This window comes from Sapajus apella, unplaced genomic scaffold (assembly GCF_009761245.1).
Source record: "Sapajus apella isolate SASKATOON/1434 unplaced genomic scaffold, GSC_monkey_1.0 scaffold12, whole genome shotgun sequence".
In the NCBI taxonomy this organism is placed as follows: domain Eukaryota; kingdom Metazoa; phylum Chordata; class Mammalia; order Primates; family Cebidae; genus Sapajus; species Sapajus apella.
In genome coordinates this window covers 20,668,096-20,682,375 of record NW_022436952.1, presented here as the reverse complement: position 1 = coordinate 20,682,375, position 14,280 = coordinate 20,668,096, and the positions used below count along the sequence as shown (strand labels likewise).

The 14,280-nt window shown below is 42.3% G+C and overlaps 1 protein-coding gene across 5 annotated transcripts in view; it reads left to right on the top strand.

Moving 5' to 3' along the window:
- The first annotated feature begins 2,042 nt into the window (after window positions 1–2,042).
- MYOCD (myocardin) overlaps window positions 2,043–14,280 on the top strand; it is a 102,621-nt gene continuing 90,383 nt past the window's right edge. For 2 of the 5 annotated variants that reach the window (XM_032280240.1, XM_032280239.1), the window contains exons 1-3: window positions 2,044–2,436; window positions 3,287–3,289; window positions 11,124–11,165. Coding sequence is in view for 2 of the 5 variants with exons in the window: in XM_032280238.1 (XP_032136129.1) it covers window positions 2,382–2,436 (55 nt within the window). In the remaining 3 variants the exon portion in view is untranslated. Of the gene's footprint in view, window positions 2,437–3,286; window positions 3,290–11,123; window positions 11,166–14,280 lie in introns of all 5 variants that reach the window. The other 3 variants (XM_032280238.1, XM_032280242.1, XM_032280241.1) reach the window with 2 other exon arrangements.

The following is a 14,280-nucleotide window of genomic DNA, read 5'->3' as shown; positions in this document are numbered from 1 at the left end:
CAGGTTGCAGTGCAATGGCACGATCTCAGCTCACCACAACCTCCACCTCCCTGGTTCAAGCAATTCTCCTGCCTCAGCCTCCGGAGTAGCTGGAACTACAGGCATGTGCCACCATGCGCAGCTACGTTTGTATTTTTAGTAGAGATGGGGTTTCTTCATGTTGGTCAGGCTGGTCTCAAACTCCATACCTCGGGTGAGCCACCCCCTTTGGCCTCCCTAGGTGCTGGGATTACAGGTGTGAGCCACCACACCCGGCCTAGAGTTTATTTTTGTAGTAAGGTTACCATAGAAGAGGGAAGCAGAAGGTGGGGGAAGGGAGCATTAAAGCGGTAAGATGCAATAAGAACCTGACCCAGGATTGCTGGCTTCAAAAATGGAGGAAGGGCCCATGAGCTAAGAACTCGCGCAGCCTCTAGAAGCTAGAAAAGGCAAGGAAGTAGATTTTCCCCTAGGGCCTCCAGAAACGAATGCAGCCCTGCTGACACCTTGATTTTGACCCACTGAGATGCACTTCTGACCTCCAGAACAGCAAGATAATAAATCTGTGCTGTTTTCAGCCACTAAATTCACGGTAATTTGTTATAGCAGGAATGGGAAAATGATGTTACATAATTGCTGAAGATGCTCCCGCACACCAAATCAGCCTGTAGTCTGGCGTTCAGGCCAGGACTAGATTCCCAAAGGGAACATGGACGGATTGTTCTTCCTCTTCTCTGACCCATCAGGAAGAAGGTGTCTATTCCTGAAGACCTTGTTTACAAAAAAGGCCGGCTCAGATCCAGAGATTGAGCTCAAGGGCTAAACACTGTAATGTGTTTTCAGCAACAGGGGAGGGGGCAGAGGCCGGGACTCAGGGCATTAGAGGTTGTCCCATGAACTATTGTCACCTCGGGTCTCCATCTGTAACCGACTGATCTTTTAAGGACTCGTGGTAGAGACATAGGCAGGTTTGTGTGTAACGGTCGACACCCGGGAGCCCACGTACACATGAGGTTGCAAGTCAACCCTAATTATATACGTATATAGAGTGTTTTTGTTTTTGTTTTTTTTAATGTTCTGAGCCACCAACTATTAAACCAGCTTCTCCAGAGATGGGTCTTTGTATTATTTCGTTGATCCATGTGCCTGTAACACCTCGGCCAGATGCTCCAATAACTCTGGGTCGGTTACGGAATGAACTTTCCCCTATGGAGAGACTGATTCGCAGGCAAAGTTTTTGTGCCTTTCCAGGCTAAGCCCAACCAGAGCTGTGGCTTGCCCCCGCTCCAGAGCCCCTCCCTATTCACAGTTTTGACTCAGACTCAGGTATCTTTCCCCATTCCCTCGGAGTTTGGAGGTGGGAGCATTGTGTCACCGCTGGATCTCCAGATGCACCGAGTCACATCGCCCCCACCCCCACCCCCCCAAAAAAAAAAAAAAAAAAAAAAAAAGCATATCCTAGAAAAATGCAAGCCTTTCCATTTTCCCCTTGGAAATGCATGCAAGTCCGGTATTGGAGCTGCGAGACACAGAATCGTCCCTGCCTGTGCACTGAGCCCCTCACACCCAGGGGAAGGTGTGGGCTCCGGTCCTTCAGAGGTGTTTCTTCTCAGGGGTCCAGCTGATTTCCAAACCGCCCCGCGTGAACCGTCCCGCGGGCGCGCACGCCCTTTCGCGAAGCCTTTGCAGCAGGCTGGCGGGAGATCCCGGCCGCGTCCCTCCCGCAGGCAGAAGCCTTGGCGGGGAAGCCCCGGCTGCGCACACCCATGCCCGGGCCCCCGGAGCTCCCCGCGCCGCCGCAGCCCCGCGCACCACCTGCAGGCCCCGCGGCGTCGCAGCCCCTCTGACTTTCCTCCCGGCCTCGGCTCCTTATCTCGGGCCCCTCTCCGGGATTCCCGGTCCCCGGCCTTGCTCCCGCCCTCTGCGCCCCGGCAGCCGCAGGGCCCGCTGCAGAGAGTTAAGAGCCGGCTCCCGAGACGGCTACGGCGGCTCCGGGTCCCCCGGGCCCCGCTCGCCGCTCCTGATTGGCTGAGCGCCTGTCAGTAGTAAAGAGTATCGGGTGGCAAAGTTGGGACCTTCATAAAGGCGTGGTGGCGATTCTCCGCAATCGCCGGCAGCCTATGACATCAGCCAGGAACGCCTGGGATGCCGCTGCTCCCGGCCAACCTCCGAGGAGGAGGAGGGTCCCGCTGGCTAAGAGTTAATTAGCCCCGCACGGCGAGGGGGGAGGCGCCAGTTTTCTGGGGACACTGGCTGCCACTGTACTCCTACCCAGGGGAGCTCACGGAGAGTTGGATGAATTCTGGGTTGTTAGCTGCGGTCAGCTGGGCTCCCGGGAGCCTGTTGCTGCTGGAGAACAGGGGGCGCCTGGCCAAGGGACCAGCGGCTTGCTGAGCCTCAACATGACACTTCTGGGGTCTGAGCATTCCTTGCTGATTAGGAGCAAGTTCAGATCAGGTAGGGCTAAGGCATTTAGCATTCCTTTTTGAACTTTCCTCTTCTGCCATTCTCAACTCTAGAACTGCTTTCCAATAAATGTTTCCAAGCCTGCCAGGTCTACCTCAACTCTGTTCCCCAAAAGCACATTGTGGAAGCAAAGAATTTTATTTGTCTTTTTGGGGGCCTTTTGTGTCTTCCGTTGTAAGTGCTTTTGGGTGGTCGAGTGTGGTAGTTCTTCTGTGAAAAGGCCAATCCTTTTATTTTATTTTCTCTGTATCTGTGAATAGAAATTTTGGAGGGGTACATTGAGAAGGGGCAACTTTGGAAATGAACAACTAAGGGATTTCAAGTTTGGACACTGTGTAATATCGGTTATGATCGCTGAGAAGATGAACCTGATGTTTGTGTGTTAGGTACAGGGATCATTTAAAATGTAGCTAATCCAAACAAGTGTATTTCCCAAAAAAAGTCACTGGCGGGAAGTAAAAATAGCAAATTTGGAGCACACCAAGTATTTAAAATGACATCACTGTAGGGAAAAAAAGAAAGCCCAGTGCCACAAATATTTTTTCCCAAACCATCTGATATTTATAAATGGAGAATTTCCCCCAAAATTTCTGTGTTAGTGGCACAGAGAGAAACTTCTCAAGGGACGCTGAGTGGAGGTGAGTGGAAGGGAGAGACGGGAGATCTAACTGCTTCTCAAGAAGGGTTTGTGCACGCGCCCATGGAAGGTGTCTGTGTGGGTCTCCACGTTTAGACAAATCAACACGTGACTTCAGAAGTTATTTTTCAGTAGCTCTGTGTATAATGTTGGTTTTAGAAAACTGGTTAACAACACACTCAATAATGTAGAACTTCTACTTAGATGGTTACTTTTAGGAGAACTCTGATGTGAACATTGACATAACAGGTGTCAGAAAGATACAGGCATGGTTTGCTAAGCTTTCTTAGCCCTTTACATGGGGCCAACTCAATTGTTTCACGTGGGATGGATGTTTCAAAAAGGAAAAATGTAGCTGCTGGGAGGTAAGGTTCATCTGTGACTTTCTTAGATGCCCTTGGTTTGTAGATGCCTCTGGGGTCAACTGGAGATTTTCTTAGGATCTTCACTGTTGACGCAAGTTGAAAACTCAGGAGCTTAGGCGGTCACAAGCCTCGCTGCCCCTGACGCTCTGGGATGAGTCTGCCAGCCACCGGGGTCGGTAGTGGATTAAGTCCTGCCTTTCCGTGGTGAGGTGAGGCGGTTGATCTGTTAATTAACTAGCGACCTCACCGCTGCTTTGTATTTGGTCAAAACTGCAAGGCAACACTGCCACCTTTCTGAAGAAGAGAGGATGTGGATTTGTTTTGTATGAAGCTGCATTCGTGTCAAACGCTTCCTTGCCAGTTTAAATGTGGAGGGTCTGGGCGTGCTGGTTTGTCTCTAAAAGGATTTGGTGGTGTACTTGACAGTCGACTTGCAAAACACCTATCAATCCCTCCTTCAGCTAAAGTGCAGTGGAGAGGAAAGACAACGTTTGCACCACTCCCAACTTCCATTTCAGTGGATTTGGGGAGTCCTGGTGTCTCCTAAGTAGACCCTGAAAACCCTGATCTTGGAGCTTCAGAGAATTCCAGCCTCACTTTCTGAGAAAGTTGTGCAGGCTTTTGTGTCAAAAGGAAGGGTGGCTTTGGGAAAACATGATATGAAGGCAGAAGCAGGTGTCTTTAATCCTCCCATCACTGATAAACAGGGAATCTGGAGTCTGAGATGCAAGCGTTGATCGTCTCTTGACAGACAGGACAAAAAACAAGTGGAATGTAAGACTTAGAAAATGTAATGTTTGAATGGTGGTTATTCTTTCTGGATGTAATTACTACTCTGGCTGCACCAGCTCTGAGGTGACAGCGTGCTGACAGTAGGGCCTCTCTTTAAGAGAACGCCTTTTATTTTGTCACTAACAATGAATAAGTGCGTCAACTTTATTTTGATTTCTCGCTCCCTTTCACTATTTTCCCTTCTCCTTCATCATCTTCTTCTCCTCCTCCTCTTTCATAAGCAACTCAAACTGTAAACTCATAAAACTGTTTCAATCTCACTGCGAATATTTGCTTTGATAGTAGATCACGGTATTATGTATTCCATTAAATAAATGCAATGAAATTGTTCTCTGATTACAGCAACAGACTCACTGTAACAGGGTTTGTTTATAAGTGAGCAGATAACTGCTTTTACTCTGAAATCATCATTGATGTCAGCCACGTCCGATCAACTTTCTATAAGCTGTAGTTGAGTGACCTCGTGATTAAGGACAAAATTATGCTACAGCAGCAGTAAACTCTGAAAGTTTACATGTATGAACATGTTTGGTGATATAAACTCATTTGAGAAGCCAAAGGGTGTCCTGGTTGAGTGCATGGGTCTCAGGGCCAGACTCGCTGGGTTTTTAATAGTAATCTCTACTCATTAGCTGCATGACCTTGAACGGTAGGTAAATTACATAATTCTCTGTGCCTCAACTTGCTTCCCCTGAAAAGGAGGATGATTATAGGGTCATTGTGAGAATAAAATGTGAAGTAGAGAACTTCTAAAACGGCCAGCCCTTAGAAAGCTCTTACAAAACATTTTTCTATTATTAATATTGATGTACAGTGGGACCCGCAGTTGGTAACTTGTTCTCTCTCATTCTCAGTTATTTCATCGGTAAACATCAGGGTTGTATTGGGCAATTTCTTAGACCTCTTTGGTAACATTCTATGATCCTCTGGAAACACGTAGAGGTTGGCTGGGACGAACATAACTGTGATTGCGCCCTGTGGCAGTTGCGTGCGAAGGAGAGGCAGTTTACGTGAAGGCAGTGATTTGTGTTGATTTTAAACTAACCACATTTGTACAGTTTTTAATCTTCTCACGTTGTTTATTCAATATCTAATCAATGTCACTATCAACAGTTCTCCCGAGTATCACTCCTCGTGTTCTACAAAACATCGGGGGATGTACATACGTGTGCCACGCACAGACACACACAGCCCTCAGACACGAAAGAACAAAAGTGGAAAGAGAGGTCCACGAAGGGACGTTGCTGCTAAAGAACCGTTGTATTTCTTTGGTTCCTCTCTCTCTTTTTCCCACTTCGCCATCTTACACAGAGGGAAAGTCTAGCAGCTGCCATGACCTCCCGCTCACACAAATATAACCTTGTCTGGCTTAGCAAATAAAAATACAAAATGCCCAGTCCAGTGTGAATTTCCAAGCAATAATTATTACTCTTTTTTGACTATATAGCGGTACTCGGGACATACTTTTCTCTGAAATCCAAATTTCACTGGGCCCTCTGTATTCTTTTTGGCAACGCCACCTACAATCTGAGTGGTTTTTGATCAACACTCCCTGTGGCCCCGTCCGATATCCTGTCAAGCTCTTGAGATTCTCCAGGTGCCCAAGCACTCCCCAAAATGCAAAACTTATATTTTAGGCACAAAAACAGAAGACTCCAAATGAGGAGGAGATACCACGAGAGTGAACCCCAGCTTATGAGTGAGGAAGAACGTGGGAGCTTCACCTCCGCTCTCTGGCCATCTGGCAAGGAGGAAGATGAGCTCAAAGGGCAGGCTGGTGCTCGGGAAGCAGAGGCTCCAGAATTTGGAGCTATGGTTAAAAGAAGGCAGGGAACAGGCAAAGCAGGTACTCAAGAGGCTGTGGCTGAACTCGGGTAGCAGGACCCCCCCACACTGTTCTTCTAATCCAAGAGCACCCAGGATCAAGCCTCTGGTGCCTGTAATTGGTTGCTTGTCCTTTCAGAGAGGGCAAGGGACATCTCAACAGGACCCTGCTGACATCTCTATCTATTCTCCATCCTTCAGACAACCTAAAAGGACTACTGATTCCTACTTTAAGGTATATCTTCAACATCTCTGGCACTGAATTTTCTTTTTCAGGAATTGAGGTTAGACTAAGAGGTAGGCCGCCCTAAGATTTTTATCATAATGGACACTATTGAAGAAATGTTCACCATGAGCTCAAGAGAAGCCCGGGCTATCTACCTTTATTATCAATTAGTTTTCTAGTTTAGAGCAAATAATTTAACCTACATGAGTACCTTTCTCATAAAATGTAACACTTACGTATGTATATATAATTTAATTGACCTTTTTAGATCTCATTTTTATCTTCTACGAAACGGAAAGTTTTGACTGGTTCATATTTGAAGCAGCTTTTAGCCCTAAGATTCAATACTTTTCCGAGGGAATGGCCCTAAATATTTTTGTAAATGCTTGATCAAAACATTACCATATGAGAATACTATTCAATGGACCTTAGAAAACGAATATATTTTCATTTCTACATGGGAATTTAAAAGTTAAAAAAACATTTGGGGTCTGGCTCAAGTCACCGGCTTGAAACCATTGTTCTCTCCCCAGTTCCAGCTGTGTTAGGTTCATTCACAGCCCGCACCTCTTCCCTCATCAGCTTAATCACTGTAGCAAGAACCCCAACCCCCACCTTCCCTGCCCCAGTTTTATCCATAGCTATTATCACTAATGGACAGACCAAACCTTTTGTTTGTTTATTTGCTTATTATTTGTCCATAACAGCAGAAATTATTACTTGTTTGTTTGCTTTTTACTATTTTTATTCTCTAGCACCTAACACTGCTTGGCACACAGAAGGCACCCATTAAATATACGTTGAATAAATATGCTATATTCTTCCTCCAAAGTCTATTCAAAAACAATAAAAGCAAACAATATAGGCTTATTGTTAGGTGTGTATTTATGTGTACAACAACTAGAACAAAAAGGAGAGGAGTGACTCTAAACACAAAAGTCAAGCCGGGCGCGGTGGCTCACGCCTGTAATCCCAGCATTTTAGGAGGCTGAGGTGGGCGGATCACCTGAGGTTGAGAGTTCAAGACCAGCCTAACCAACATAGAGAAACCCTGTCTCTACTGAAACTATAAAATTAGCTGGGTGTGGTGGCACATACCTGTATTCCCAGCTACTGGGGAGGCTGAGGCAGGAGAATCACTTGAACCCAGGAGGCAGAGGTTTCGGTGAGCTAAGATCGTGCCATTGCACTCCAGCCTGGGCAACAAGAGCAAAACTCTGTCTCAAAAAAAATAAAAAAAAAAACAAACCTCAAAGTCATAGCACAGTGGGAGAGGCTAAATGAGGAGGTAGGGGTCTAGCCCAAAGGTAAGAAGCAGGTTATCCCTGTTGTTCTTAGGTTAGGCTGTAGCTGTGCGCATGTGTTATTAAGCAAATTAATTAAACAAAGGTCATCTCTGGCTCAATGACGATAGTGTGACTGTGTCTCATGAACCAAGGATTGTGATTAATTCAATTCCGTGTACCCAAGCTACTTTTTAAAAAAAAAAAAAAATATCAATTATTTAAGAACAGGGAGAGTGGCATTTGTCTTTTATCTGCTATAGCATATGACAGAAACAGTTAGCAAGATTGTGTCAAATTGACTCGAATCAGATTGAATGTGCTCTACTCTAATTGGATTAAATTGGAGAATAACAGAAGTGAAGGGCAGAAACAAAATGCTCCACCCAGGGTTAGAATTCTACATGCTTCAGAAAAGCTGAACCTGAATAGGAGATGCTGGAACACTCCGTTTTTCATTTCCTTTATTTTCATCTAATTAGCAAGGCTTCCGGGGCATCTAGTGGATGGTGAACAGGTATCCCACATTTCTGTTCAGATTGAGGAGGAGCCAGCAGGTGCATTTCTCTGCCTTCGTGGTCCCATTCCTTCTGTCCTGTGGGCCGAGTCACAGTGGGAGCCTATCTGGGACTCCAAGGTCTTGGGAATATGTTTATATTTCCAGGGATCTCTGGGCCTCTGTTTCCATATTGGTAAAATGACTCATGGTCTTCACATCCTCATAACTCTATGAGGGAAAGATCTTTATAGAATTATTAAGGGCTTCTTTCTGAAAAGAAAGAAATTGGTGAACCTTTATTCACTATGTGGGAATGGATTACTGGATCTTGTGCCATGTGAATTGCACAAGAGGTCTTGCTTACGTGTGGAGTAGTTAAGTTTTCAATGAACACAAATAGGATTAATAACAACAATAACAACCCAATAATAGCCTTTGTAGCCTTATGATTTTAGTGCTTTGAATTTCAATTTTATTAAGCAGGTAATTCTTATATGTTTCATAATAGCTAATAAGTCAAGCTTTACTTAACGAGATTTGGATCATTATTCTTTCTTCTTTTTTTTTCTTTTTTTTTTTTTTTGAAGACAAAGTTTCATTCTCGTTGCCCAGGCTGGAATGCAATGTTGCAATCTCAGCTCACCACAACCTCTGCCTCCCGGGTTCAAGTGATTCTCCTGCCTGAGTCTCCCGAGTAGCTGGGATTACAGGCATGCGCGACCAAGCTTGGTTAATTTTGTATTTTTAGTAGAGACAGGATTTCTCTATGCTGGTCAGGCTGGTCTTGAACTCCTGACCTCAGGTGATCTGTCCGCCTCGGCCTCCCAAAATGGATCATTATTTTTAGATAACACAGAGGCAGGTGTCCAATTTTTGTTAAAATAAAATGTATCATTTATACCCAAAGATTTAGAATAAATAAAACTATTTCCTGACTTTCATTTTTCCAGAGTGTAACAAAAAGTTCTCTGGAACCACTGAAGGGAGAAGAATGTCTTTCTTTTCTTCTGCTGGTGATGGAAGAGAAGTTCTCTCATTTCACTATTGGAGTACTTCTCTTATCAGGAAAATCCCTCTGACTGATAGATGTTTGCTGTATTCAGCTACCTTATATCACTAGAAAAGAAGCTGAATTCAAAGTGAATTGGATCATCTGAGGTCAAGAGTTCAAGACCAGCTTCACCAACATGGAGAAACCCCATTTCTACTGAAAATACAAAATTGCCAGGTGTGGTGGCACATGCCTGTAATTCCAGCTACTGGGGAGACTGAGGCAGAAGAATCGCTTGAACCCAGGAGGCCGAGGTTGTGTTGATCCCAGATTGTGCCATTGCACTCCACCCTGGGCAACAAGACTGAATCCCCATCTTAAAAAAAAAAAAAAAAAATACAATACAAAAAGTGAATTGAGCCACTGTAGTATTGTAAAATGTACTTATTGGGTTTTCGTAGCTCTCACTTGGTATGTACAGCAATGATTAATGGATACACAGACCCTCAAATACTTAGCATGTCTCTATTAGCAATCCCTTCCAGCACCCCAGTTTGAACTACTGCATTAAGTTTTCACTCCTCAACTTGTATCTCCTTCCCCTTGGCCTCTTAAGTGGTACAAAAGCATCGATCAGTTGTTTCTCATAAAATACAGTCAAGTAACCCTGGGCAACATCCCCATTTCACAAATGATGCAAAATAGCCCATAAACAATTCTGCCTTTTCTATTTCCGGAAACACTCCCTTTAGGAAGCCAATCTTGTTTTCCTCCTGACTGGTGAGGCTGGTTTTTCAGTCCTAGGTAAAGTTCCACAAGAAACTTTTTGTTATTTACTTGAGACTTATTGCCCTGTCTGGAGTTTCTAAAAAATGACTTCAAAAATGTTAAATCTGGAAAATTCTACTCAACCTTAATTGAACAATAGTTCAATAGTTCTCTTCAATGCATTTTTTAAATCATTTGTGTTCTTTCTGTCCTTGGCCAGGTGCACAAAGATTTTTATAACGTGATAATCAGAGTATATACCTAAGTTTATACTCAGCCTTTTTATCAGTTAGTATAATAACACAAATATTTTTCTAGCTGCTGCATAGCAACATAATTTTTGCTTTAAAGACTGTATAATAAGCCAGGTTCAGTGGCTCATGCCTGTAATCCCAGCATTTTGGGAGGCCAAGGTGGGCAAATTATGAGGTCAAGAGATTGAGACCATCCTGGACAACATAGTGAAACCCCATCTCTACTAAAAACACAGAAATTAGCTGGGCGTGGTGGCATACACCTGTAGTCCTGGCTACTTGGGAGGCTGAAGCAGGAGAATTGCTTGAACCCGGGAGGCATAAGTTGTGGTGAGCCGAGATCATGCCACTGCACTCCAGCTTGGCGACAGAGTGAGACTCCATCTCCAAAAAAAAAAAAAAAAGACTGCATAATTTTCCCCCAAATGAGTGTATAGTAATTTACTAAACCTTTTCCACTTGCATTGGAAAATTAAGCCAGTTATAATCTTTATATTATAAATAACACTACTATGAAAATCTGCATATATAACATTGCTGTGAAATCCTTCATGGAAAGAAAGAAAATATTTTCCTTTGGATTGTTCTGTAGGATACTCATTATTTAGAGAAAATGCCTAAAAGTGGGAAGAACAGATTCAAATATTTATGAGCTGTAATGCTGGCTAGCGTTTCTGGAGCACTTACAATGTAACAAACTTAGCGTTAGGCCTACTTCTATTTGGCGATGAATGCTTGTCCCTACTGTACAACTAACTAACTCAGAGTAACCTTCGGTACTTCCCCAGTGTCGGCTGGTAACAGATGAGCCTTTCATAACTTTTCAGCAGAGTTTGAAAAAGAAAATGAGTAACAGCTGCCTAATGCCTTTGGAAACTTCCCGGTGGTTCCCTATTTAGCGACCACCTGTTAGCAAATATGACTCATGACTCATTAAAAGAGAAGAGAATAGGACTAGGAATTGCGGAATCTATTATCTGTGAGCACCTTTATCATCTCATTTAATCCTTACAAAAATGTGATTATTCCCATCTTCTAGATGAAGCTGAGGCTCAAAGATTTTAGACAACTTGGAGGCCAGGTATGAACATGCTTGTTCCACTGTATCATGATGATTATCTCTATTATAACCTACATCTCTTTTCTTTCTTTCCCTGCCCCACCCCCCCAACCATACACACGTACCCGACCCCATAGATTTAATATGCCTCTTTCTGGGTTACGACTCCAGCCGTATACCCAATTACTGCTATTGCCCTTGATTTCCTACATAGTGATTTATCAAGCTAGTTGTTCTAGTACTTTACCTAAAAATTACACATGCCATTCCTACAAAGTCCCAGGGTTTTTAGTAAAACTTGACTTTTTAAACCTCAGTTTAATTGAGAAAAAGAAATTTAAGAAATTTTTGAAAGGCGGCAACAGAAGAGATTTGCTCTAAGACATTAAACATAGTTCTTTAAGAAATATCTAGCAGTTAGTACCAGAAGTAAAACAATTTTTGTCAGTGGATCAGAATTGTGTGTATGTGTATGTGTACACATATTTACACTACATGCCCACGTGGACATTTATGTATATATGCATAGATTTAACCTCTGAAAACAGTGGCTCTTTAAATCCACAATAAAATATGTAATGGGTTTGTTGAGAAAATTGACTATCTCTTTGGAAATAAATAAGTTGAGATATTTTATAATATACCTTAAAACAAATTCCATATGGATTAAAGAGCTAAGGAAACCTATAAAATATTTGGAGAAAACAGAGAATAATCATCTTATCATCTCAGAGTAGGACAAGGCTTCCCAAGCTTGTGGCCAAGGCCAGGTTAGAAATAAAAATGGACGCATTTGGTCACTTAAACACTTTAAAACTCCACATTAAAAAATCATCAAAATAAATTTAAAGCCAAACTGTAGTTGAAAAAATACTTGAAAATATATGTGAGGCGGGGTGCAGTGGCTCATGCCTGTAATCCCAGCACTTTGTGGGTCTGAGGTGGGTGGATCACCTGAGGTCAGGAGTTCAAGCCTGGCCAACATGGTGAAACCCCATCTCTACTAAAAATACAAAAAAAAATTAGCCTAGCGTGGTGTTGTGTGCCTATAATACCAGCTATTCAGGAGGCTGAGGCAGGAGAATCTTTAACCTAGGAGACAGAGGTTGCAGTGAGCCAAGATCGCACCATTGCACTCCAGCTTGGGCAACAAGAGTGAAACTCAGTCTCAAAAAAAAAGAAAGAAAGAAAATATATGTGAGACAAAATTATTAAAAGGACTTATATGACCAATAAGATTAAAAACAAACAACCTAATGGAAGGACAATTCAAGGGGGAAAGTAATTAGTAAGCACATGAAATATACTCAACTCACTAGCATTCAAGAAAATGTGAAGTGAAAGATCTAGATACCATTTTTTTAAAACTTCAAATCAGCAAAATTTTAAAATGTTCATAATTTTGAGTATTGAATAGGCATGAAGGCATAGATACGCCTATCGTGTTGGTGAGCAATCCATACTGTAAAGTCTTAACAGATACAATTTTATCATAGTTTATAATGCCTAACCTAAAAAAGATGGAACCAGCATCAACATCACCTGTAAGGGAATGATTAATTAAATTATAATATATTCACAGTATAGAATACAATAAAACACAATGCAAAGCAAAAAGAAATGATGAAATCCTATATGAACAGATGTGAAAAGATCTCCAAAATGTATAATTAATTTTTAAAAATTCAGGCTATAAAATAATCCAGCAACATATTTTCAGTTATGTTTTTAAAAAAGTATTTATACGTAAGTACACAGGAAAAAAGTTTCAAAGATGTAAGTCAAACTGTTCATTATGGTATCCATGGGTACACAGAGCAAGATCTTATCTTTCTTTAGCATTTGCAGCTTTTAAAATAAAACTGTATTGGTATCTACATAATTTTTAAGTATGCCTAAAACATAAGAAGAAATTGACATCCTAATAGTCATGGGAGAAAAATGTATCTGTAAGTGTTTAATGAAGTAGGTAAAGATTTAAATGAAGATTTAGAGTAAATGAACACTAAATAAAATTTGATTACATGTTTTAATCCTCTTACCTGACATAGGATATAATTTTAGACTTAGCACCCTCTCCCTGCACACACATACATACACGAACACACACATATATACACACAGCAAAATGACACAAGAACAGAAAACCAAACACCGTATGTTATCACTCATAGGCAGGTGTTGAACAGTTAGAACACGTGGACACAGGGAGGAGAGTATCACACACTTCGGTCAGTAGTGGGGGGCTCGGCGAGGGACAGTGGAGATGGGGAGGGATAATGAGGGGAGAAATACCAGATATAGGTGTTGGGGGGATGAAGGCAGCAAACCACCTTTCCATGTATGTACCTATGCAACAATCCTGCATGATCTGCACATGTACCCCAGAACCTAAATCACAATTTAAAAAAAAAAAGAAATGTCAACAAATTCAAAACATCGGGTTTTTTCCTTGACCATAAGACAGTGAAAAAAGAAATTTCTTTTAAAAGTTAAAAAATTTTAAGTTCAACAAGTTGGGAATCAAAACACACCACAAACACACCAAAAGTGCTCAAACAGACACATGGAAATGAAGCCTGGAAGGACCCATTCCCAAAATGATTAGCTCTGGGTGGTGAGGTTGTAATTGTTAGTTTTTCTTATGCTCTTTCTTATATTCTTTGTTATGATTATCCAGTATCTCCTAGATCCTCTAAATAATAAGGAGTAACTTCCATAGCAAATCAATTGGCAGTGAGAGCTATTTGTTTGTTTGTTTGTTTGTTTGTTGTTTTTAAGACACGGAGGCATGGGGAAGTGGGTTAACAATACAATATTTTCGTAGCAGCTAAATCAGGGGTTGGCTCAGTCCCTGGGAGGTTTCTGTTGTTCTCAAATTCTCATTAATCCTGGAGCATGCTCACACTCCAACGACAACCACTAAAACTTGCTTCTCAACTAAGAGCTGAAAACTCACAACTCTGCTATTAATTTTTATTGGAAAATCTCAATGTGTATATGTGGTATAGGCTATTCCACTTGGCTGACTTGGCTTCAAATCCTGGCCTCCATCCTTATTGATCGTATGATATGAACTCGAGTGCATGCTTTTAAGCTCTCCACCCTCTACTTTTCTATGTGTATGTGTGGAAAC